The sequence below is a fragment of the Protomyctophum bolini genome (assembly GCF_963924005.1).
Source record: "Protomyctophum bolini genome assembly, chromosome: 4".
Classification (NCBI taxonomy): Eukaryota; Metazoa; Chordata; class Actinopteri; order Myctophiformes; family Myctophidae; genus Protomyctophum; species Protomyctophum bolini.
The window spans coordinates 28,398,629-28,425,252 of NC_137865.1; the positions used below are offsets into that span (position 1 = coordinate 28,398,629).

General features: G+C 40.5%; 4 protein-coding genes across 5 annotated transcripts in view; 2 read left to right on the forward strand and 2 right to left on the reverse strand.

Annotated features, from left to right (window-relative positions):
- The first annotated feature begins 1,921 nt into the window (after nt 1-1,921).
- On the forward strand, nt 1,922-4,282 carry ankrd34c (ankyrin repeat domain 34C). The gene has a single exon (XM_080761851.1). It carries the CDS (start codon nt 2,143-2,145, stop codon nt 3,733-3,735), a length of 1,593 nt encoding a protein of 530 aa, XP_080617977.1. The 5' UTR covers nt 1,922-2,142; the 3' UTR covers nt 3,736-4,282.
- A 140-nt stretch (nt 4,283-4,422) lies between these two features.
- Nucleotides 4,423-8,212, reverse strand: LOC308314298 (retinol dehydrogenase 12). The gene is made up of 7 exons (XM_080761852.1): nt 7,935-8,212; nt 6,302-6,442; nt 6,031-6,222; nt 5,754-5,915; nt 5,517-5,633; nt 5,054-5,258; nt 4,423-4,899 (listed from the first exon to the last, which is right to left on the reverse strand). The coding sequence occupies exons 1-7, from the start codon at nt 8,005-8,007 to the stop codon at nt 4,803-4,805; spliced, it is 987 nt and encodes a 328-aa protein (XP_080617978.1). The 5' UTR covers nt 8,008-8,212; the 3' UTR covers nt 4,423-4,802.
- A 2,540-nt stretch (nt 8,213-10,752) lies between these two features.
- On the forward strand, nt 10,753-22,299 carry idh2 (isocitrate dehydrogenase (NADP(+)) 2). Its single transcript, XM_080762350.1, has 11 exons — nt 10,753-10,965; nt 16,191-16,282; nt 16,984-17,149; nt 18,424-18,584; nt 18,763-18,906; nt 20,285-20,421; nt 20,745-20,896; nt 21,061-21,173; nt 21,392-21,489; nt 21,598-21,690; nt 21,881-22,299. Exons 1-11 carry the CDS (start codon nt 10,851-10,853, stop codon nt 21,963-21,965), a joined length of 1,356 nt encoding a protein of 451 aa, XP_080618476.1. The 5' UTR covers nt 10,753-10,850; the 3' UTR covers nt 21,966-22,299.
- Nucleotides 22,300-22,434: 135 nt separating this feature from the next.
- znf710a (zinc finger protein 710a) overlaps nt 22,435-26,624 on the reverse strand; it is an 8,617-nt gene continuing 4,427 nt past the window's right edge. For both annotated transcript variants that reach the window (XM_080762349.1, XM_080762348.1), the window contains exons 3-5: nt 25,637-25,828; nt 25,368-25,539; nt 22,435-24,131 (exon numbers count right to left, since the gene is read on the reverse strand). In XM_080762349.1, coding sequence (XP_080618475.1) covers nt 23,965-24,131; nt 25,368-25,539; nt 25,637-25,828 — 531 coding nt within the window. In that variant the 3' untranslated portion in view covers nt 22,435-23,964. The remainder of the gene's footprint in view (nt 24,132-25,367; nt 25,540-25,636; nt 25,829-26,624) is intronic.

Genomic DNA, 26,624 nt, shown 5'->3' on the forward strand with positions numbered 1-26,624 from the left:
ACACACACACACACACACACACACACACACACACACACACACACACACACACACACACACACACACACACACACACACACACACACACACACACACACACACACACACACACACACACACACACACACACACACAGCTTTCATCTAATTACCATACTGAAAAATCTCACACATAGTGCTTTGTGCTTTCATCTAATTACCATACTGAAAAATCAAACATGACATAATATACTACATAGATTATGTATTTAATTATAATTTGGCAACTATCTGCTTGTCACACAGGTGTGCATAAGCCCAGACCAAACCCTTATTGTAATAATAATAAACTATAGAAAACATGCTTTATTTTGATCGTGCAATGGTGTTATAATTCAGCAAATGAGGATCAGCAATTGGATCACACCAGATTGCATCTTATTTCATATTTGAACATAGGCTAAAACAGCAGGCTGTATTAAACCAAATACAGATAGGAAGCCTGGACGGATAATTAATTATACAGATTAGACTTTTGGAATTAAAAAATAAAACATATTTTGAGTGCAGATTCACTTGAGCAAATATAATCCTTATTGAAATAGAGTAGGCTACTGGCAATGAGTATTTTATTGTTAGTTTTCTATAAAGCAACGAGTTAATTAATTTCACTTCCATTGTCCTCTTAAACAAAAGCCAACATTTACATTTGACATGGGGTTGAGACTGGGATTTGATTCTGCGCTGCGTTTATTAATTATATAGGACAGAGGTTTTCACCAGACGCAATTTATTTTCGTCGACTCTGACGTCAAGAGAATACACGTTTCATTCACCAAGCAAAAGTAAGTTATTTATAACCGTCAGCATCTCGAGGTTGTGATTCTTGAGTGCACTGCGCACGGTGAAAGGAATGCTGCCTATTGGAGTGATGTAGCGCTTCCACAAAGCAGGAGATCGTGCGCTATGGTGCCACTGTGGGAGAGCTATACCGAAGGAGACCTAACCAAGAAGCTTACTGGAAGTGGAACGGTTACGATTTAAAAAAAAACAGGATTATTGTTAAGAGTAGCAACAAAACCTCTTTTGAATAATTTATGATAGCCTATACTGTTCTTCTTCTTCTTCTTCCTGTGCTTATACTTATACATGAAGCATCGGCTATATGTGAACATGCCAAACCTATCGTTTGATCAGGTAAGATACTATTTACTAGTAGCTACAAAAATAAGAAAGAAGTGAGAACACATTTCTTCGTAGAACTTTTATTAATTAAGCTGTATCGCTAACACCACCTCTTTAATTAAAGGCCATGAGAAATCAAATTAAATAAATATATACGTTTTCTACTTTTGGAAACACTATATATATTTATTTCCATGTGTAGTTGTAAATCTTGTCAAATCTAATCTAAAACTCCCACAAATTTCGGTGGGAGCCTGCCTCTGTCAAGTTAACCAAATTAAGAACCATGGACAGCGACCCTTAACGAGGACTCAAAGCACAACATTAACTTATAGTGGTATAGGGGCTTTTCGATATAGGTATTCCCCCCCTACTATTAAATCACAAAATCTAAAAACAAATATATAGTATAAATTATATTTATATAGGCCTACCTATAACATTTAGACAACATATTAGATATGATATATGCTATAGTCAGAAATGGGTTCTTGTTCACGTTCGTTTATGATGAAATGTAGCACATATTTGTGGAACAATTTCATTACATTTGACTAATTAATTTACAAATAGTAGGCTACATCACCATAATTCATTATGAAATGATATAGCAGCCACCAGATAATACGAAGTAATACCAATAGATTTGGTCGTCGAGTATATAGGCTTTCATGTCCACTTCACTTCAGGTCTAGATTTCATAAATCAGACTAACCTAATATCAATTAGTCTAAATCACATACCGTATATGTAATCTGATTTGCAACTTTTACCATGTACATAAACATTTAATTTGGATAAATGCTGCCACCTGCTGGTGGAAATGGCTCAATGTAACAACATTTTGCAACTCAACAATGAAATTCTTCAATACTTTTAATTTCGCAATGTAGGTTAATCTAATTTGATTGTTTTGGTTATAGGGTTGTAGGCTATAATTGCCTTTCAACATTGAGGGAGTGATCTGTTTGTCCAGACAATGGACATACTGGAGCTGCGGACAGACGGGAACTCACTCCTAAAGGCAGTATGGTTGCGGCGTTTGAGACTAACCAGGCTCTTGCTGGAGGGGGGCGCTTACATCAATGAGAGCAATGAGCGCGGAGAGACACCACTCATGGTAGCATGCATGTCCAAACACAATGACCAGCAAAGTGTGAGCAAGGCAAAGCTGGTCAAATATCTTTTGGACAACCATGCAGACCCCAACATACAGGACAAAGCAGGCAAGACAGCCCTAATGCAAGCTTGCATCCATAGGGCTGGACATGAGGTAGTGGCCCACCTGCTTAGCAATGGAGCTGACCCTAGCCTGGAGGACAGGAGTGGAGCCTCAGCCCTGGTCTATGCTATCAATGCGGATGATAAGGAGACACTTAAACTGCTCCTGGACGCATGCAAAGCGAAAGGCAAAGAGGTCATCATAATAACAACTGACAAGTCACCGTCTGGAACTAAAACCACCAAACAGTACCTGAATGTTCCTCCATCACCAGAGCTGGACGAGAGATGCTCCCCCACATACTGCACCTCACCCTCCGACATCGATTTGAGTGCAACTCCCACACTAACCCAGGTTGAGCAGCAAAACACTGTCTTCAGCTTTCAGACAAAGCTAAAAACGTCCTCGAGCTCAGCTGCAAAACTCGCCAACGGGCCCACCTCTCCAACGCGTCGGCCCGCCAACCCCAAGCGTGCACGCTTGCCTCAGCTGAAGCGGCTACAGTCAGAGCCCTGGGGGCTGATTGCTCCTTCCGTCCTGGCTGCTGCTGCTGCCGCCCACGAGGAAAGCAAGAGAGCTACCTCCGACGAAGATGTTGTTACAAGCATAAATGGACTCTCACTGGCCAAAAGATCAACTCTGTCTCGACAGAACAGTGTGGATGGTAAAGATAGTTTATTCCCTCTGGTGGGCGAGCAGCCCTGCAAACTAACAACCTCACTTTCAGTCCCGCTGACATCCAAGACGTCATACGAGAGATCTCTGAACCAGCACCAGCCACTGGCACGGCGCAGCACTGTCCCCGCTGAACAGGACGGTGGCAGCGGAAACAGTGGGCCGGCCAGTGTGAGAGACACGTTGCATAGGAGGCGGCTGGAGCACGATCATTATGACTCAGACTCCCAGCTCTATTCAGATTCTACCATAGACTCTCCTAAGATCCCAGTGGAACGGAGAAAACTCAACACCTCTCCACTCGCTATGTTGACCACGTCTCGGGAATCTCTAGATAGCAATGCCAGCACATCGTCTCCCAGCGCGGCACGGAGACGAGCACCGGGCCTCCTGGAGAGGAGAGGCTCGGGCACTCTCCTGCTAGACCACATCTCCCACACCAGGCCGGGCCATTTGCCCCCTCTCAACATCAATCCTAACCCACCCATTCCTGACATTGGGGCCAGTAGCAAGCCTTCTTCCCCTCTGTCCACAGGCTTTAGAACCATAGCTCCAGTAGCGCCAAACTCACCAAAGAGAGGTGGTTTCAAGACCAAGAAGAAGCTTATAAGAAGGCACTCTATGCAAGTGGAGCAAATGAAACAGCTTTCTGATTTTGAAGAGCTGGCCCATTAGTCGGCCTTGATGTCTCTGCATCACATATTTAATTGTGGTAGTACAAACATACAGTGAATGCCATAACATTTCAGGAAATACATCCATTGGTTCAATTCTGTAAAACCGCTCATAGATGTTATATAATGATTTGCAGATTCTTATTATATGTATTAATACTGATTACTGAGCAATATAGATATTCTCTCAACCTTACCCAATTTGAAGAATTTAGATCTTTTGAATTCTCAGCATCTAAATGTAGTCTAATGTTTTAATGTAAATGGTAGGACTTGGTACTTTCCTCTCTCCTAATGATCTGATATGAGGTAAAGTGTAGGGGACACATGATCCATTTGTAGCCTATTGCTCTCAAGATACGCCTTCTGCATAATTATGTAATTAGCACCATAAATGGACAAATGTTAGAAACTATGATGCACTTGACTATGATGTAGCTTGAGTAAAATATGAACACTGACTGTTTGTAGAATATTTGTACACAGTGCCTTTGAGACAACAAAACAGAAAAAGTAGTTATTGTGACCATTCCATTCGTAATTCCAAGTTATGTATACAAATGTATTGGGCTCATATGGAAGGCATAAGACTAAGAAATAAGAATAAGAACACTTTGAATGCAGAAGAGGTGTGTGAGTGAATGAATAACTGAATTAATGATTATGTCTTAAGAAATAGGTTAAGTGATGGGTTATGTAAAACAGCACTTTATTGCCCAAGAGAGGAGGGGGGGGGGGTATTAACAATGTTATAAAGCACATGCCATGTTCTATCTCATGTACTCAAGTAACAAAAAAAAGTCATTAGTCTTCAGAATATAAAGAAAGTGGTGATACTTTGCTTCTAAAATGTGATAACAAACAAATAAGAAAAAGATAATTATTAATTCATAAAGCTTCCACAAGAATTAACTGTGAGGCACACCTGTTTAAAAAAGCTTATAAATAAATAAATGCATAGTATTTTTGTATGTAGTTTGTTGTATATTCTAAATAAATGTCTAACTCTTGTCAGACAATGGCGTTACTCTGTCACACAGGATTCCGCTGTTTACATAATTTTCACCATCATCCCAGTCCAACCATAGAGGCACTCAGATCCCACAGTTTCTTGGCTGCTTCATCATCCTGGCCCTGAGGAGCTGCTGGTTTAGGACTGCAGTCACTGTAATCAGAGCAGATCATGAAGCTTTTAGCAAATGTATCACTTTTATTTGCCAATTCCCCCCAGCAGTCTCAGGCAAAGTCATAAACCATCAAGTAGATCACATACCACAATACTAAATAATACAAACATGTACGAAGCCTAATTTACTGACCTGTAGTACAATCCACTCTGATTTTGAAGGCTTTCATCCACAGCACAGTGGATCGTAGTCTGGGCTCCTTCCATTGGCGATTTGAGAAAAATCATAAGTGGTTTATACACAAGTCTCTTCCAGAGGGGCATTTCAGGCCAGAAGTGTCGGCCAAGCTCAGTTCGGATAACTCCAGGGTGTAGGCTGTATGTAGTTACCCCAGTACCTGCATAATTACAAGCCGCAAGGTATAATGTATCCAATATCATTAGCAATTTTTACATGGTACACCGACTCAAATATCAGAAGGAGCGAGTGCATTCCCCGGCAACAGCAATCAGACGCAGGGGGCGCCAATTGTTGTCTGCAATTGGCGGAGACTCCGTGGCTAATGCCGCTGCCGGAAAACGCACCCGCTCTCCCTCTCAAATATTCATATGGTGTATACTGTAGTATGTGAATTTAGGTTTACAAATTATTTTACCTTGCAGTCGAAGGGCGAGCTCCCTTGTGAAGAGGACATTAGCAAGTTTGCTTTGCCTGTAACTTGTCCAAGGGCTGTATTCTTTATCTAGATTTATGTCGTCAAAGTTGATTTTACCTGTGGAGAGTAAACACCACAAATGCTTAGTTCAAAAGCATAGTGCAAAAATAATGGTAATTTAGGAGAGGAGAGGCCCCCCCCCCCATATGACAGATAACATGAGAGACAAAGCTGTACCTTTCTGATGAGCCAAACTGGAGACATTGACAATACGACTAGGAGTTGTCTTCTTCAGGAGATCCAACAGAAGGTTTGTTAGTAGGAAGTGACCCAAGTGGTTCACGCCAAACTGCATCTCAAAGCCATCTTCAGTCTGCCATTTTGGACAAGACATGACACCTAAGAGAAAAGGGTTCTACAAATCAACTTGACAACTCCCATCTATTTACATGGCACTGCCAATGACATGGGCCACCATGTGTCACAATATTCAGACATTGATGCCATCAATCACCTGCATTATTGATAAGAACATCCAGCCTTTCTTCACTGGCCAGTATGTCTTTTGCCAGTTCTCGCACTGACTGCAGAGATGCCAAGTCCAACATTTTGACAATAACATTCCCGTTGCCACTGCTCTTCCGTATAACCTCTGCAGCTTTATTAGCCCGATCCATGTCTCTACAAGCCAGAATGACCCTTGCACCTGTAGCAGAATAGCAAAATAGTACTGTAATTGGTTTCTGAGAAAATCTAGGGAAATAAAATGTGGATATGTTACTCACCCCGGCTAGCCAGGTCAACAGCTGTCTCTTTACCGATCCCTGTGTTGGCTCCAGTAATCAGGACAGTCTTCCCATCCAAACGTGCTTTGCTATGACACACCCCTCCTGCCATCCATTTCTTCATTGCAATGAATCCCACGCCTGTTAGGAAGTACAGCTATAGTCACTAGTCCAATGTTTGATGTGTCTGTCTTGTCTTGTTCAGTTAAAGATAAGGCCTTAAATATGTGATAAGAAAGCTGTGAGACCTGTTCTGCGGTTTTTCTTTTCTCTACCACATGCCATACTGTGATTCATTTCAACTGTACATCTTTAACCTTGTGTCATCCAACTGACTCAATATCATACAGGTGTCTAATTCATGATAGCAGAGATTTATACAGATTAATTTGCCTGTATCATCTCACAAGAAATATTGGACCCTGCTGCAGTCAACTCATATGTGGTCATATATCCTGAGAAGAATTACAAGTCAGTGAAAAGAATCTTGTCTTATTAGTTCTACCCGTCATTGTTGTTATATTTATTAGTACAGAACGTGTACTGTGTACACACAGACTGTACACACGTACACATTACTTAATGTGCAGCACACTTAAAAGAAAATAAAAGCGATGTGGTAACAGTACTCGTCGACTGTATTTTCTTTGCAATCAAAATTAGTTTTATTTCCTATTACCTAAAAAGGAACAATGTTGTAATTTGGAATGCAGGTCTCCTGGTGCTGAATCCCACTAATTAGGGTTCCGTCGCTGTCCAAGGTGCTGACATTATTGTTTTTTGAGTGGTGCAACCACTCCAAGGAACATCAATGTCTCAATGTCCGTCCCTATGTTTAGTAGAGTACCAACAGGCACCACTCACTTCAGACTGGTCTGATTTGGTTTTACTTCAGATCAGATCAGATCACAATATCAGTCACATTTCGCTTGACTGTCTGGTATCAAGAGACTAGTACCTCATACACTTTTATGAATGTGTAGAATGAACCATATTGCACACCAGAGTTTTGCAACTTTCTAGAGCCACAACAGTATACAGTACATTCATTTATGTACAAAATCCTCCCCCTGATGGTAGGTTATTGTACTATATTGAATTTTTGTCCACATTTGTCTGCTCATTTTTTAGTACCATCTGATCACTTTATTCTGTGCAGGTTCTCTCTCCTGATTGGATATAAATATGTATCCCGAGCTGAAAATGCATTTTCTGTTCACTAAAGAGCAGGAGAGAATATAGAGCTATAACATCTATTTTAACCAAAAAATCACTTACCCTTACCTGCCTTTAATTTAAATAATTAGCCTATCGTGCTGACCTTTCCGTAGCCCTGGTCCAGTGCTTACAGCGAGTACAGCGAGTCGCTGTAAGCACTGGACCAGGCTTAACCTTTCCGATTTTTCGTACCTGTCCATATCTCTAATGCCTTCAGAGCTAACCTTTCCGACACTTTATATACAGTGTACACTTTGAATGTATTTATTTAGTATAGTTCATCAATGACTGCACAATCCAACTATATGTGCTGCAACCTAACACCAAGTGATAGTTATCACAAAGTGATAGTTACAGTTACAGTAATATAATTTGAATATGTAGCCTACTCGTTCGTACCGTATATTTCACTAACCTGTTAATGTGACGAGCGCTGTAGATATAGGATGCTGGGCGACAAAGTTTTTAATTACAACTAAGTTCTGCATGTCTGTGCCTTCCCTTTGCAATCTAAAGTATCCAACTGAACTGTCACTGGTCCTAAAACGACCACACGCACGGGTTTTGAATACTAGTATCTACGCTTAACATAGCCTACAGAACTCGGGATTTAACACAAGACACGGGAAGAAACCATAGAGTAATGGGGAAAACTCGGCAGTCTAGTAACTGTTATCTTTTGCATAATGCAAGGTCGACCAGGAAGTGACTGCGCTCTCAGAGCGATGATGTCAACAAGACAAATGAATCCCATTGGTTCATGTGACTTGTATAGCCTACTGTAGTTTCAAGACAGTTTAATATCTTGTGTAAATCTGTGGCCTCACTGGCCTGCTTCGTTTTTGTTAAGGTTTGGATTTGGATGACAGTGAGGAATTATCTCAATGGTAATTACTCTACCTTTACAAAATGTGCAAGGTGTGCAAAAAAGACATTACACAATTATTTAAACCTGCCAACTGGAATATCTAACAAACTAGTGTAAAATGTTTTGTTAAATTTTTAGATATTGTGTCATTTAATTGAGCCGCAGTACACAACTGATAAAGTCATTATTTTTCTGTTTTTTCACACTATGAGACTGAAATCAGTCAAATCACTGAATATCTATTGCACAAAACAGGGCCATTTTCGTTGATTCTCCAGCAGAGGTCGCCGTACGCGTAGGAACACAGTCTTTCATGTGGATTGATCTGAATTCCAGCAGATGGTGCAGCGACCACTTTCGATAATCTCTTAGTTCATTCACGTTTACTACTTAAATTCTAACCTCGGCGTCACCAGACTTTACTCCCATTCTCCCACGAATTACTCAAGGTTCACTAATTCCAAATCATAATGTAGGCAAATTAATGCTGAGTTAACAAAACAACAGGTTACCTCTTTTTTCTATTAGGCCTATGTAGTCCTGAAGCCAGGGTTGTGAAGTAGGAAATTTGGTATATAGTATTTTTTTAATGGCCTATAAACCCTAAAATATCGTCTATATACATACATTGTGACCATACCATTAACATCCTATAGAAGGCAAGATTTTCACATTTTCATTATGCTTTATGAAGCATGTGACATGTCAAACTAGGGGTTTTTCATGATTCTGAATGGTCCAAGCATTCGTTTTGCACGAAAAACACTCTGCCATAGCCACCTTGCCCAAATGTGCCTCAAAATGTGCCGACCTCCACATTTGTGATGACGGCTATGGAGTGTCTTTTTGTGCAAAACTAATTATTGGAATGGATTCAGAATCATGATTTGAAAACCCCCTAGTTTGACATGTCACATGCTACATAAAGCATAATGAAATTTTGTCATTTTTGACATTTGTTAATGGTATGGTCACATATAAACCCCTATAAAAATATTGCTCAATACAGCCGGTCAGCAAGTAGATTCATGAATGTACGTACTGTATATAGACAATATTTTAGGCCAATAAAAAATACAATATACCAAATTTCACACTTTTAACAAAATAACACCTGGACCTCTTTGTTGGGGACGTAACAACTACAAATAAAGGTAAGAAAGCCTTCTAGCATGGAATTCGCCTTTAAGTAAGAACTAAGATTAGTTATAAAAGCATATTCCTTTTCTGAAATGCACCTTTTATTATGCTGATATGAACTTACTGACATTTGGCGATATCTTCTCATACTGTCTGTGAAGGTGGGGGCATGGGGGGAATGTAGGGACTGTTTACATTCCAAGGGTTCAAAGGTTGCTGACACTCAGTAATAAGATTGTCATATAGGCCTATACATTGTCTCCTATGCACTTTCTTCAGGTTCTTCAGCCCATGTTGCATAATAAGGACAAAATCACCTGACCTTATCACCTGACCTTTGTTGACCTTCAAAACAATCTAAAGAATGTTGAACTTGTGCATGTATCTCTCAAGGAATCAAGAAGACAAGAAGAAGTTAAAGTTATTAACATTGTTGTTTTGTTTGTAAAATGTTGTAGCTAGTTTGTCATTCATGTCCTCTAGTAATGCTCTAGCTAGTCTACATGGAGACGGAGGTGACCTGTCTGGTTTGAGAGTTGAGGGTTGGCTCTGTTGTTTGGCTCACCTCCAGGTTTGACTGCACACACTTCCCATATTTCTCCCAGTATGGCAAGTTCCCTCCCCACCTAAAAATAGCAAGCCTCCAAAGAGTTGGGACATGGGAACGTGGCTCTGCGCTGCCAACTTCTATGCGAATAAAATTACCTGATTATTAGTTAGTGTACATGCATAACATATTCAGTAAGAGCCAAGGTATGTCTTCAATAATTGTGTTCAACTGACATGTCATAGATCACATGATCCGATTCAGAGCATGTTGTCTTGGTTTTCAATGTGGGGCCCAGGCTAGAGGAGATTCCATTCCAGGGGCCTAAAGCCGACTGAGGAGTAGTTTAACTTTACAATAATTCAATTAACTTAAAATGATTACAATACAAAAGTTATAAAATCAAGAAATGTTTCAATAACACCACCATGGAATGTATTTCTCATTTCTCATACAATTATGACATTTGAATCGCATGATTTTACTAGACAGCAAATTAGCCGACCTACAAGATCACAACTCGTCGCCGACGCGATATATTTGCGATCTTGTAGATCGAAGAATAATACGAAAGCTCTGCTCTCCTCTCCTCGGTGCTGATTGGGGCCCAGCATGTTTGATCCCTCCTCTGCCATTAATGTGACGTAGCGTTCAGCGCACACTGCACAGTGGGTTGTGCTTGACTATATTGCCGGGAGCCGGGTACTGTTTCGGCCCCTCTTTGCTCGGAATTTTGTCGAGGATCCACTGTAAGTGACACACGGGCAGGCAAAGACATGGCCGGATACCTGAAGGTCCTCAGCTCTCTCACCAGGTCTGCTGCAGCTCTCAGCAAGAACCCTGCGGTGCTTGCCCCGGCGGCCACTTGTCAGACTCTCCAACAAAGGAACTGTGAGTTCAACAACCTGATCTGATCGCAGTGATCGCACAGCTGCTAAGCCATCCACGGCGCTAGGATGGAGGTTAACGACGGCTAACGTTAGCAACCACCGACCGCATCATCCAACCTAGAAAACCCGTTCGTGTGCTAGAATGCGAAGTTAAGCGCTCACCCTAGCCTATTTTAAAAGCCTCGTTACGGTAATATTAATAATGTTGAATTGTTGATCTGCAGGCAACGACGCGCAAACCGCCAGACTAGATAATGATAATGGTTATATGGCAGGTCGTTCAGGCTTGGCTGTTAAAGATAGAGGCGCCTAGATGAAGCCGGGTTGTCTTTGTCCGCCTTTTCGAAGTTTCTGTGGTTTGCTGACTTTGCTTAGAAGTAGAATGATAATCTTCACCGTCGCATCTTAAGTACCATCGTTAACATAGGGTCCTTTGACATTTGAGCTTTGACTACTGATCTTTACATTTCCAATAATGTCGAAAAGAAAACTCATATGCCACGCACTACTGGCAGTGGCAGGGTTTGAATGACATCTGCACGCCCACATGTGTCCGTTGTACAAGTAAAAGTAATCACAATGAAATGAATACCCATATATTTGCATGATATGTAGCTTAGGTTGATCTGTTTACTAATAAAGTATTCCACGTCAGTGCATCTATCGTCCTTTAAACGGATTTGTTAAGCTATTCTTCCTTCGAAGTGAGTGAAAACTTTTCCACAAGGTCAGCTAGGGTACGTACGAGGTACTGGTAGGAGAGTAATGGCCGCCACAAGTGTCCTACTTTATGTCTTCCATTTGGGGCATAGCACTATATTGCTCTCTATATATAACACATTTGCTAAATACCGTTATTTTCTATTAATGTTAAACTGGTGAGTTGTGTACAGGTCACAGGTGTCATTTACTTTGGAGTCTTGTTAATGTGTAATATACCTAATTCTGGTAAGGAATAGGCTATTGTATGGTGCTCAGGACCTCTGGGACATTGCATTTTGATAAACTTAAAAGTCCTTGTTGCAAGCAAAGCACCACAACTCCACCTGGTGTGTAACCCCTCCCTCTTTCGTGACTTTGGAGCACACACAGCCAAATACTGGGTCAATTGAAGGGCGCTGTGTTTGTCACTGTCCTGTCAGCTGTCACCTCGCTATCACTGCTGTTTCATAATAATCCATTGCAGTTCACTAGTATAAAGATTGACCAAACAAATGGCCTCAGCATGGATTAAAGGCTTTGTCAGTGTTAAAACTACACAACACATATTTTCTGAACAATGAGATTTACTGTCGTTGCTGTCATTATAGACAAAGTTAAAGAGATCATAGTATTACATAATTGATCTGTCTGATCTTTATATCTTATCTTGGTGTGAAATATGGGATGTTAACTTAAACCTGTTCTAACTTGAGTGCTTTGTTACAAGTGGAAAGTATAGTAATGTAAGGAAAAGCTTCATTATCCTCAAAGCCAAAGGGGAAATTTGGTCTCTATTGGGCTATGCATATTATATAATTATATTTTCAATGCACACTGTACAAACAAACGTATCATTGTAAAATCTCATATCATGGATGAAATCCCCAGCAACCATCAATGAAGCATATTCATGTTATGAATGAGGCTAAGATTTTCAAAAATGAATGGCTATGGCTGTCAAAGTGGCAGATCTGATTGTGTCTTATTCCCATCACATGTTGCATTGTCTTTTGCCAGGAGCTTTACTGATTGAGTGTGCCCACAAACCTCTCAGTGCCCCTCTAAATATATTATATTTCTTCTCATTCTGCTACGTCTTGGTTACTTGGTCTTTTTTGAAAGGCTCACCACAGATTCCTTTAGATTCCTTTCCTTTGGATTTGTCCTTTACTCTGTCCTAACTCCTATCTGAAGTTACAGCTATCAGCTAATGACCTTCACTAGTCTACACAGTGATATGTGGGATAATTTTCTTCACATTGTCTGAGCGCATCATTGTGATACATCATATGCTGATATTGGAAGTGGCAAATCATAGAATCACCAACTGTGCAGGAAAGTGGTACAACCAACCAGTCATATGCATAGAACCCATTCCCATTGCCAAAGTGCATCTACTAAGTTCACTTGCCGGTATCGGCACCCTACCCTACCCATCATGTACTGTGTATCGGTAAAGGTCCTGATACTCTGACCCGATACTAAAACATTCATTGATTGATTGCTGTACATACAGCTGGTACATTTTGGCAAATTAATTTATTTTTAAAGTACTGTTGAGTAGTTCGTTCTAGGTCAGAAAAAATGGTATCGGAGCATAATATTAATATATTATATTTTCTTGTATGACATGAAGTGAAAATAACCATCTACAAGCATGTTGCTTATGAGGTTTTAGATTATGCATGATATTTTTGAAATGCTGTGAAAATCTTCGTATATAATGACATGCCCAATATATATATACCCGGTGTGTATATATATATTATATATATACAATGACGTGGCCCAACATGGGACACCAGGGTAAAACTGGTTAAATGCATACTACCGTATCCCCAACAAATGCCCAGTTGCTATGGGGAGCCTGCATGACTTTGTTTATAACAGTCCTCCTGCATCCAGTTTGTTGAACACATTATACGTTATGTAACTTAGTTCTCCAGCTCTCCCCTCTCCCTCTATCAGATTCATTGTGAAAGTAAGTGAATGTCTGTGAATGTGAAATGACTCTTACCCATAATGCCTTGCAATAGTAGTGTCAGTTGCTGTCAGGAGGTGAATATCTATCATAGTTAGGCCTATATTCAACCTCATAATCGCCTAATTAAGCTTTTGACAAGGTTTCCGGTGTAACCTTTCTGGTGTAGTAAAACGTAACACATTAAAAATAACACATTTATGTGGAATGGTATTATTGTGAAAATGTACCTGTGAAAGATTATATCAAAAAATATAATGCTGACAAGATATTGACACTGTGATAAACTGATTATTGTGTATATTGTCCAGAAACCAACCAGGGTTAGACAAACACTGGCTCAATCTCATTCTACACTACAGAGCTCTTTTTTGATTGGTGTTGCCACTACTTTCAGGAAAACATAGCCATGATTCATGACTCTCGTATTCATACGAGAGTCATGACGAAACTTCACCCTATTTTTGGCACTTGCTGCATTTACAAGTTTTCCGTATATATAAACATTCAGATTTCAAATATAAAGTACTCACATTTTGTCTCACGGGTGTTAGTTAGTAGCAGATCCAGCGATTAGAATTTCTGCATCCCGCGTTGTTTAATAAAAAGCATTTTTATCCGAGCTGTTATTTTCCCATTGGCTTTCAACTACGCGCCCCTATCGGTCGGGAGGAGGGTGGCACTCGGTGTGTTCGATATAGGTACTCTGACCGCCCTGCCAATACAGACTAATAGGCGAGTGCGCTCCCGGTGTGCAACTGTGGATTTCCCAAACGAACCCCGTTTGAAAAAAGTAGCCGGGGCGCTCGGACAAAAATGCTTTTTATTAAAGAACGCGGGATGCAGCAGTGCTAGCGTTTGGGCTGCTACTAGCTAACACCCGTGGGACAAAATGTGAGTACTTTATATTTGAAATCTGAATGTTTATATATACGGAAAACTTGTAAATGCAGCGAGTGCCAAAAATAGGGTGAAGTTACGTCATGACTGTCATGATAATCATCATGGCAGTCATGTTTCAGGGCTAAGGAAAACACTGCTTCTAAGAACAGCACACAATCTTGTGTACTCGGCAGAAAGAGTAGAATTCCGATGTTTGAGAAGAACATAAAATGGCATTGTCCTACGCCACAAGATGGGCCTTTTAATTTTATTGATTTTTATTGTTCATACTGGCGACAGCATTTATACAGTATATGCAGTACCTCGAACGGAGAGAAAATAAAAAGAGGGGGTATCAACTCAAGATAAATCTTTCTGATTAGGTTTATGTTACATTTTGTAGAAGAGTGCACCATTATCACACTACTGTGCCATTGGTTACAGGGGCATCTAACGTTACATCTGTACTGACCTCTGGGTTATTTTCAATGATCCACCATGTTACGTAGTATGTACCTTCAGCTGACAGGGACCATGTGTCTAGCCAAGAGCATGGGAACTGAACTGAGTGTATTTTGACAGGTGCTACCAAGGCTTGATAGACTCTGTTAAAGGTTGAGTGTCTTTAAGCATGCACATGGGTCCATGCTATCTTATTTCATATGAATTAAAATGGTAATCTTTTTCACCAAATGTAATGTGGGGTCATGTACATTTCCAATGTGTTCCGCCATTTTGTTCAAACAGACAGACACTACTCAATTATAATATTATATAAGTATCATGTTGCTGGAGCCCACTGACTTGGCTGGGAGGCCAGAAAGTCACTTGATTCCTTGCATCGGTAACAAGACAACTCACCCCGTTTCTGTTTTCCTCCCAGAATTTTCCCCAGTGAGGGGTGGGAGAGGCTGGACAGCAGACGGCTGGACTTTGAATTTCTCTAACTATAAACTTTCATGACAGCAGACAGCCTACAAGTACAAATATAATTTATGAAAAGATACTACAGTGAAGTCTGTTTACAGAAGTTGTTGTAGGATATGTGGGGATTACATAACCTTACATAATACTAAATTGTTTATAGGGTCAATTTAAGTAAAATAATATAGCCTTTCCACAGGAGTATCTTTTTATATTTTTCCAAAAAGAATACAAACCGTTAATAGCATATTACAAATTTATCCCCCTCACTGACGAAAATTCCGGGAGGAAAAACGGGTGTTGTCCAGTATTCATTTGATTACTTGCATCTCCTTGTTGGCAGGCCTCATCGCCAAAGTTGAGTGAAAACAGATCTGACTGGTACTACAGTTTGAATGTAAAAAAAAAAAAAGAGAATCTGTAATTTAGTCCAATCTAACCCTGTGACATTGAATTAGTACACCCAAATGTTGGCTTTAACACATTAAGAGTCCACATTGTGTTGGAGATAATAATATGGTGTTGAACTCTGATTTGAGGCTCACTGTCCAATTTGGAAGTCCATAATCAAAAAAGGAACTCTGTTAACCGACCAAAGGGATCTTTTCCTGACCTATATGCAATAATTATGATCATAGTGATGAAGCTACCATTTCGGTCCCAGGGCAACTGTTTTTTGTTCCCTACAGGGTAGTAAAATAAAAGTCTGTTTACTTTGTCTTCTGTATGAATGACAGATGCCGACAAACGTATTAAGGTGGCCCAGCCAGTGGTGGAGATGGATGGAGATGAAATGACCAGGATCATCTGGGAGTTCATCAAAGAAAAGGTACGTAGTAAGTGTTAACTTGATGGGGGATGTGAACATGCAAACATTAGTGTGTGTTTGTGTGTATCTGTGTCTGCCTGCCTTGGGGCAGGACAGCGGCAGCCCACACTGTCTGACTCGTCTATTTTTATATCACTGACTGACAACGTAGATGGGGAGGAGTGTGTGTGTGTGGAGGGGGCTGATGGCAGTGAGATTATGTATGATGTGGGGGAGGGGTTTTGTGAGAGGTTCCTCTCGGGGGTTGGCTGATTGCCTTTGGAGAGGGCAGATGGTGTGCTGGCTTGGGACGAAACATGGATCATAGGGATGATATCAGTCAGTGTTATGTAATGTTTATTTTTTGTTGTCATTTTACGATGAATGTATTGTTAAAATGATGTAAACATGGTATAGCTACAGGTAGAAAACGTCACACAATGAATGGACTATTATGCATTGATATTAGATAATAAAATTGCCTATACTTACTCGTTTTACAGACTGTAATACTTCATACTTGAAATTGTACCTAGAGGAGTAGATCTTGCACCTCGTTAAAATAATGATTTGACTCAGAGTGTCCCTGGAGTACAGTGTGTTCAGCTGTGTTGGGGAAACCTGGCTAAACATAGCTTCTTTGACAGAAATGTTCCTGTGTAGTCCTATTTTCAGAGTAAAGCGTGCATGGGTTCTGATATTCTCATTTTGTGTTTTCTCAGCTCATTCTGTCTAACGTCGATGTTGAGTTGAAGTACTATGATCTGGGTCTGCCGTACCGTGACCAGACAGATGACCAGGTCACCATCGACTCGGCCCTGGCTACCCTGAAGTACAACGTGTCTGTCAAATGTGCCACCATCACACCCGATGAGGACAGAGTTGTTGGTAATAACATTTTAACCACTATAAAAGTATTTGTGAAATTCCAAACTATTTAAAAAAAATAGCTGATCTACAAGCTGACAACACGTTTTTAGCGTGATGTGTTCTGGGCTTGTACAAAAACAATTGGAAATTGAAATTGTTCAGGTTTTTTCCCCTTGTTATCTATCTATAAATGCACCACGTCTCTGTACGGCTGTAATGTACGTAACTCAAATTCGACACACACGTTCCACACCCCCACAGGGAGTGCAGTCCCTGTGGGGCCACAAAAGGCCTCTGCCTGGGATCTGTACAGGGCCACTGCTCAGGGTCCATATATGGAGCTGGTCTGTTCTGACCTCACAACACTCCATATGGGTGCTTCTACAAAGTCGCATCACGAAGATGCTAAATGCCGCTCATGGCAGGAGTCTCTTCCTGGTTTTTAAACAGCTGTTGGATAGAAATTAAGCTCCACCCACACTGCGGCTTGCAGCGTCGGCCAGAAAACCGGAAACGCTTTTCCCTCGCTGCAAATTGCAGCGTGGGACCGTGGGTGGAGCTTAATTTCCATCCACCAGCTGTCTAAAAACCAGGAAGAGACTCCTGCCGCACGCGGCAACTGGCATCTTCGTGACTTCGTGATTGCGTGGATGCAATGCAGTCTATTTGGGCATGTCTGACACAACTCCATATATAGGAATAAAGGGACACAGAGAGATGAGTGGAACGGGTACTCTGACACGGGTACAACGGGCATTGCATAGCCAGGTGGGGCATGGTTCTCCAACTTTCATTGTCACCGATTCTGTGCTCTACATCCGGGCACCGGTCTAGTTTTGATCAATGATAACACAATATTCTAAGTTTAGGGTCTGAGAGGCTAATTCTCATCAGTGGTTTGTGGCTCAAATGCCGACTATAAAACCACTGCTCTATAATGATATGCCCAAACTGCTGACGACTGTGTTAAAGTGGTTAAAGGTATAATTCTCTTTTTCTTGTAGTCTGTGTTTGACATGTACTCATTAGCCAGTTTACAAAACCTATCCACATGAACATTGTACTAGACGATTCCAGTCTGTGACATGTTTTTGTGTCACTTTTGTTACTTTGTGGACGACACCATGATAAAGCACTAAGACTTGTAATAAAGTCTTAGTGCTTTATCATGGTAACAGATCAAAGTAACAGTTTTTGTATTGACTTGTGCTTTCGTTTTTGAAATGTACCCATTCTACATACTGTGAAATAAAATAATCAATCAATGAAAAACTCTTGTGATTTCATTTCAGAGTTCAGCTTGAAGAAAATGTGGAAAAGTCCCAACGGAACCATCAGGAACATCCTGGGCGGCACTGTCTTCCGTGAACCAATCATTTGCAAGAACATTCCCAGGCTTGTGTCTGGCTGGACAAACCCCATCACCATTGGCAGACATGCATTTGGCGATCAGGTCAGCTCCGTCTAGACGCAGGAGATATTCTGTTGCTCCTCGGTTTACACCCATTGTTTTTCACAAAGTGACAGACTTGGTAGTGCAACAGCCCAGGCTTGTTGAATATTCATATCAACACCATTTTTATCCTCGAATTACAAAAGACAAGTCATTCATTGTTCCCTCTACACTACAGTACAGAGCCACAGACTTTGTTGTTGACAAGCCGGGCAAATTCAAGATGATCTTCTCACCTACTGATGGCAGCGCAGGCAAGGAATGGGAGGTCTATGACTTCCCCGCTGGTGGCTGTGGAATGGGCATGTACAACACAGATGAGGTGTGTGTTCTATTTATTTTTAATTTTTTCCTCATTAGATTTTACTGAAGAAAATGTAACTATCGATTATCTTCTTAGCGATTATTCTATTAGATTATGTTTTTGATTAATCGAGCAATTGAGAAGTGCATTTTATATATCTCTGCTATATAACTCCAAAATGTTCATTTTTCTGAAAAATATATTTCTTTCAGGAAATTAAGAAAACCTTATTTTTAAAACTATGCAATACTCAATACTGCCTCAAGAAAGTTGGTGTTGTGACTTAATATATTGTCAATTACTTGCATGAGAGGGAGAGAGGTGGTGGACAGTTTGAGGGTCCAATGGAGTCCAATGTGTTTTTGACTACTTTCCGAAACAACACACAGATGTAAACGGTGTTCAACGACATATTCATTTATTTTTTGAGTTTGTTTAGTAATATTGTCTCTTTATTGTTAATGGCGTTTAATGTTTGTGTTGGCACCGTTTGTTTTACATCACCATTACATCACCTAATCAACATGAGTTAGATTTTAATATATTAGCGCCCCTCACTTCACACGGGTGTGATTTTTATAATGAATTTGGACCAAATGAGCAGATCTGAAAGAACCCAACATATCGCATTATGAACCGTTGTGTGCTTGTAGATATTACCAGTAAGACGCGAAAACGCGGGAAGCGAACGCAGCTGAGACCCTGCAGATCATGTCTGTCTGTCTGTCTGTCTCTGCGTGTCTGTCCCGCTGTTACTGTATATGTGGACCTGGCCCCTTTTGTGCCCATATATGGAGCTGAGTGATTGCTGATGCAACGCACTCCATATTTGGATAGCGGGACAGACAGACATGATCTGCTAGGTCTCATAGTAAGTGCTCACTGCGTTCGCAATTAATCGATAATTAAGATGCTGTCATTTTTGTAGCAAACCGACAAGGTCGGTTGAAAGTATATTATTCATAAATTTGCATCTACTATTGATAATCCAATTGTTTGTTATTAAGTTAATATTTGCACAGTTATATTTCCACTGCAATGTAAAACCTGCTTCTGAGTAACAATCTACATGCGTAGAATAAGTATAACCTGCATGTGGTGGTGTCTGTAGCGCTCCGTGAAACTCAGGTTTGGGTGCACTCACCTCATGTGATCCTGCCTAAACACTGTTTTGTTTGCGGATATCAAGGCAACAGTTTGTTTGGTTTTACAACAGTGGAGGTCATACTGTTCGCTGGGACTTTCAACCTGTCTATGGGAAATGGTGGTGTCAGCTAATGGTACTAGTGTATATATGAGGTCTAGCCTGGCCCAGAGACAAAAGGTTGTTAACCCCTGTATTACTTGTGTGGCCTTTCCGACTCGTAACCCTTTGCCCTGTTTTTTTCTCCTACAGTCTATTACTGGCTTTGCTCACGCATGCTTCCAGTATGCCATTGGCAAGAAGTGGCCTCTGTACATGAGCACCAAGAACACAATTCTCAAAGCCTATGATGGTAGATTCAAGGACATCTTCGAGGATATCTTTCAAAAGTGAGTCTTCTTTTTTTTTACAAACAAAAAATGGAGCCCAGTATGTTATCCTATTAGCATAGCTTTTGTTACTGTACTGCCATACTGTTTCCAAAACTTGCTAAAAAAAAAAGGTATTGAAAGGGCACCCCTTGTGGATCAATCTGTCATTTCCCCCATCCATTCATGTTTGTTTTTGTCTGTAATCTACACAAACTTGATATTAAATGAAATGTATTTGCTTATAATATCAAGGTGTCACTGTAGTATTTGGTTGATATGTTTACTACCATGTTTCTGGTCACTGTGACACATTTCAAGTGGATACGCTTTGTGTCTGACAGGAACTACAAGCCACAGTTTGACGAGCTGAAGATCTGGTATGAACACAGACTCATCGACGACATGGTGGCCCAAGTACTGAAGTCCTCTGGAGCCTTTGTGTGGGCCTGCAAGAACTACGATGGAGATGTCCAGTCCGACATCCTGGCTCAGGGTGAGATTCGCTCAAACTGACATTACAGCATCATAATAAAAGCAATTGCCACCAGGGAATTGTATAGCTTCTAACTTGAGTGTTCCCCATTTTATTTAACTTTTTTTTTTATTAAGCAAGATGTTGTAGATTGACATCTATCTTTTTTTGTGAGGTTCTTTTAGGTTTTGGCTCCTTGGGACTGATGACATCGGTTCTTGTGTGCCCTGATGGCAAGACTATCGAGGCTGAAGCTGCCCATGGCACTGTGACCAGGCACTACCGTGAGCACCAGAAGGTATTCTATTTTGCTATTCAATGTTAATATCAATCTAGGAATGTGCAGTGGGGAAATAATTTTTTTTTGCCTAGTTACACCAGTTATGTGTACTTGCAGTGACATCTGGTGGTGAAAATTGTAATAAACCTTAGCTGGCAACAATGAAGGATTAAAATAGCTTTATCTTTATGCCTTGTATCAATGGTTGTCTTTGATCATCCTGTCTCTGTCTTTAGGGACGGTCAACCAGCACCAACCCCATTGCTAGCATCTTTGCCTGGACCAGGGGTCTTGAGCATAGGGGTAAACTTGATGGCAACACTGACCTTATCAAGTAAGGGATTTATAAATCATTGAAATGATCTGTCATTGTTTGCTCAGATGTGCTGATATAAGAGTGGTGTGAGCTCATTTTAATATTTTTTTGTTTTTCTCCTTGCAGGTTCTCTCAGACTTTGGAGAGGGTCTGTGTTGAGACCGTGGAAAGTGGTGTTATGACCAAGGACCTTGCAGGCTGCATCCACGGCCTGCCCAAGTAAGCGATCTTACTTTTCGTTAACATTTAATTCAACTAAAAAAGATTATATACTCTTAAAAACTGTTTATATTCAAATATAGCCTGCAGGGCAATTAATCATTGAATACCGGTAGTTGAATGCTTTTTGAAAACGGGAACTGAGGTTTCAGTTTGATTTCCCTTGTCCTGTCTTGTCTTGTCTTCTCAGCTGCAAACTGAACGAGCATTACGTCAACACCACAGACTTCCTGGACGCCATCAAGAACAATCTGGACAAAGCCCTCGGCAAGTGAAGGACTTGAAAGAGTCCAGCTAGCCTGGAAATGACAATACTCTTGTCCTGTTTTTGTACCTCGTTTTTAACTTAAAAGGTCAAGAAAACCACATGCATTTCAACTGAAGGATAAGAAAAACCTACTACTACTGTGTAGAAACAGAATCCCGTAGCTTACTTCTTAAATCGTTCTGCAGTTGAGAGATGTTCCACCTGCCAATCTTCACTCCTTTTTGCTCCATGGTTGTATTTTTTATGTGAAGTACTGTATTCAAATAACTGAATTATGCCTTCGATAAGACTGAAGCCGATGTCAAGCATAATTGCCAATAAATCTCCCTTGTTTGAACCTCTCTTGAATTAAGCTGAATTAATTCAAAACAATGAAAGGTGAGCCTTTTTAAAGGTAAATAAATTTATTATTTTACAGTATTGTCTGGTACATAACATTACATACATTTCTATCAACATTATATCCACACTGTCTAACAATACAGAAAGCCATTGAAGCTGAACATGGTGTAGTTCCCCTTTGTATCATCACTAAAACTGATGGAATGAACACAGAGGCAGAATAATTCACAAAGAATTGCATTTCATATTAAATGCGCTATATCAACATTTGCTAATCGATACTTTGTTTGCAGAGCTATATGTTTGTGAAAAGCTAAGCACTGAGAAACTGAATATATTGAGTATTTCCCAAATCATTTTCCGTGAGGTCCACGGCCCTGTCACATGTTGGGAGGTTGTCGTTCATCACTTTGGACCAGTGTACAGTTTGATGGATGGCATGCTCTCGCAGACACACAGGGGCACTTAATATTTCTGTCCAAAGTTTTTGGGACAGTTCTTGTTGAAATTCATACACAGAAACCAGGACTGCAATAAGAATGCAAGGTTTGCATTGTGTTTTTAAAAATGTTGCAGTCTGTCCTGTGAAGGCCTAGATGGGACCGGATTCTTGAAAGGGAAGCAGTGTCGCAGTCTGTTCTCTTCTTTTTGAAGAAATCTACAAATGGGTGGGAGGGCCAACCTAAATGCAATTATGTGAGATCTGCAATTGGGCCCCATGAAGTCCAACGTCCCAACCCTGTACAATGCTATGGCAAAGTCACTGCTGCTGCCCTTAGCTGCAGGATTTGGTAAATCCAATTCTTTGGTAAAGGGGTCTACAATTAAAAAGTTATTTTGATTATTTTTTTCATTAGCATCTTAAACATTCCACAGCAACAATTACATTCATAGACTAGAGATCAATACAGAGTGATGCTTGCTAATGCAGGAACTTAAGAAAATCAGACCGCTCACATATTGTTGCCCTCAGTGCAATGCACTGATTACAGTACCAGCCAACATCCAGGACTGAAACATTCTATACAATAAAATACAACAAAACTTGAATTGCAAATCCTATGGAATTTAGGTGGTCTTTTAGACCTTAACCTGGCATTTTCAACTTAGTACAAAGTGATAATTGTAAGTACATTAACCTCTGCAACTGGATAAGCTATGGCAAGTGAAATTAATATGAAGACTTCTCTCACCCTGTTGAAATGTGACCTCAATGTAACCCAACAGACTCGCTTGAAAGAGAGCGGGATTGTCTGAATGAGTAAGTGCATTATGCTGTCACCATATGCTTTTATTTGTCTATTTTTCTATTAGCTATAAAATATGCATTACGTTTTAGGCTCTGAGCATACTCTTCAAATCAAATGACAATAGATGTTTTTCCCCCTCCTAAAAATAATTTCCCCTATTTTGTGAATCTACACTTTCAGTAGATTTGTAGGTTTCTGTGGTGAAGAATATGGGCAATTAGGAAGGAAGTCTACAATTCCAGACTATGGCAAATGAGGAGATTCCAGTGCATATGAATGTGCAGAATTTGCTGGATGACTTCATGCCCTTGAAGATTCCAGCACTATGCCTTAAACAGCAAAAATAACACAATCCCCTATATTGTTATACAGTAAGTTCATACTTACACTCAATTTAGGGGTCATTTGAATAATTCATGCAGTGTTGTAGCGCCCGCCACCCTTCCCATAACTGCTATAATACTCCATTTCAGACAGTTTAGTGATGTCTGGTGTGTTGTTGCTCGCCCGATTTTCTCGTTCACTGAATTCGAAGCTGTCGTCGTCATAGTCGTCCTGGCTCTCAACGTCTTGTGGGGCTTCTGAGGGAGAAGGTGTAGATGCACAAATATTAGCCCACCATTTCTTCAGACACACACAGACCCCTTTTCCACCAAAATACCTTTGGTTTCCGACCGTATTCTTTTGCCCCTCCTATATTCAGCTATTAGTGTAGATTTTCGTCTTACACAAACATTAAATTCCCATTGACAATGAACCGAGAATTTTACGTTATAGTGTCTGAGCAAATCGGCTTAGTGTCTATTTTTGAGGGGCCCTCCTATATACAGCTTTTATTGTTTGTTTTTAGTTCAATGTTTGTTTTAAAAACGCCATTGACAATGAAGGGAACATTAACGTCATATTGTCCCTCATTACGTCATTGTCTCTTCTCTTTATTGTTATTTAATGTTTGTGTTGGCACCGTTTGTTCTACATCACCATTACATCACCAATTAGGTGATGTAATGGTGATGTAGAACAAAAGTCTAACTCATGTTGATTAGGTGACACCTAATCAACATGAGTTAGACTTTAATATATTAGCGCCCCTCACTTCACGGGTGTGATTTTTGTCTTGCACAAACATTAAATTCCCATTGACAATGAACCGAGAATTTTACGCTACAGTGTCTGAGAAAATCGGCTGTTAGTGTCTATTTTACGTCATGTTGATGTACGATGATAAGAGCGACCCTCACTTCACAAAGGTGTGATTTTTATTATGGTATAGTACTATATACTATATAGCCTATCACAATAGTGAGACACTCGATCACTGTGGTTCCCACTTCAGGGCAAGAAGTATATCTTGGTTCCATTTCCGAATCAACTTGTACTGAACCAATTAATTTGGTTCAAAATTAGGCTGGGAAAATAGAATAGAACCATTTCAACCCTGGTGGAAAGAGGGCCAGTGAGTCTGACTACAGATGAGAGACATGGCCTCGTTGAGGAGAGTCCGTAGATTGCACCTCCTCCAATGCTTCCATATCACTCTCCACTGATAGAGACAGGCATGTCTAATCCAGTCTCTGCTATATTTACTAAACACACAGTGAGGGAGTGACAGGGAAGCACCAAAACACTCAGGCCAGTAGATTACAGTACATGCTGAGTCAAAGTGCATTAGGGGCCGACTGAGTGACAATAATGCATTATGAAGTATGCAGAGGAGTCCAACTAACAGAAATTAGACATGCGTACCCACGCAAATGTCATCACGTAAATTAACCGTTTCAAAGGTGGCTATGGACTTTTCCTTCAGCGTTCCTCACCGTGATCCAGCGAGGTGTCCAGGACGCCGTGTTTGACCTTCATGTGTCGACTTAAGTTTCCTTTCAAGTTGAACTTGCTGCTGCAGTAAGGGCACTTGAATGGCTTGCTGCCCGCATGGAGATGCATGTGGCCCAAGAGGTTGTACATTCTATTGAAAGATTTCCCGCACACCTGAGAGGCAACAAGGGAAAACAGGACAGGTGAGTCCACATGCTCAATTACAAGAGGAGTCTCATCTGGATTGAGATACATGCAGTCCGGTCCTTACCTTGCATTTGAAAGGCTTGACCGGCAGGTGGACAATCATGTGAGTTTTAAGGGTCTGTTTCTGGACAAATGTCTTGAAGCAGACGTGGCATTGGAAGGGCCTCACGCTGGCATGAATCAACATGTGCCTTTTCAGGTTGGCAGACAGAGTGAACTCCCTTTGACACACTTCACACTTGAATTCTTTCATACCCTAGGGAGACAAAAGTATTTGGGAATTACTTTTTAAAGTAATTAGTTTAGATTTTATTTTCTCTCTCTTTCATTTCTATTTGGTTAAAAAATGAGTCATAATAGGGGATAAACACACAGAAGTACCATAATTTCATAAATAATTGAAAACAAATGCATGTAACTGTCTGGACAGTAAGAACTGCCACAGGGTGACCCACACTCAATAATACAACAGAGGAAACAATGAGATGAGTGAGGATTTGCATACTGGCTTCATGTCAGTCAAACTCATATATAGTAGGTCACACTATGCTCCATCAAGTGTTGAGATGCTGGGGAGAAGCGTCTTTAACAATAGCTGAAGTAAACATATACGTTTGGACATATATTCCTTTAAAGCTACAATCCTTACGTTTTTGGTCTGTTGTAATTACAACAATGTCCGACCTACAAAAAAGGTTGCGGCCCATCTATAGTGTCCAACCCGGTGCACGATCTGCTTTGGATAACTTTACTGAGATTGTGAGTAGGTTTCCTACCTGACACCAGGTGTACATTTTTCAATTGAAGAGTAGGGAGAACTTCTCCCATCACTGCAGATGTGCTAGTTATATTTTAACATACTCTGCCATACAGATTGTTAACATAGCATTTCATTCATTAAAGTAAGTCCTGGATTGTAGCTTTAAGTATATTCTAACATACACACAAAGTAACGGCAGCATCATTCAGATATAAAGACAATTCTCCAATATAAAACACTGAATTTAACAGAATGTAGTGTGGGCCTACTGTGGTCTTGAAATGGAGAAGAC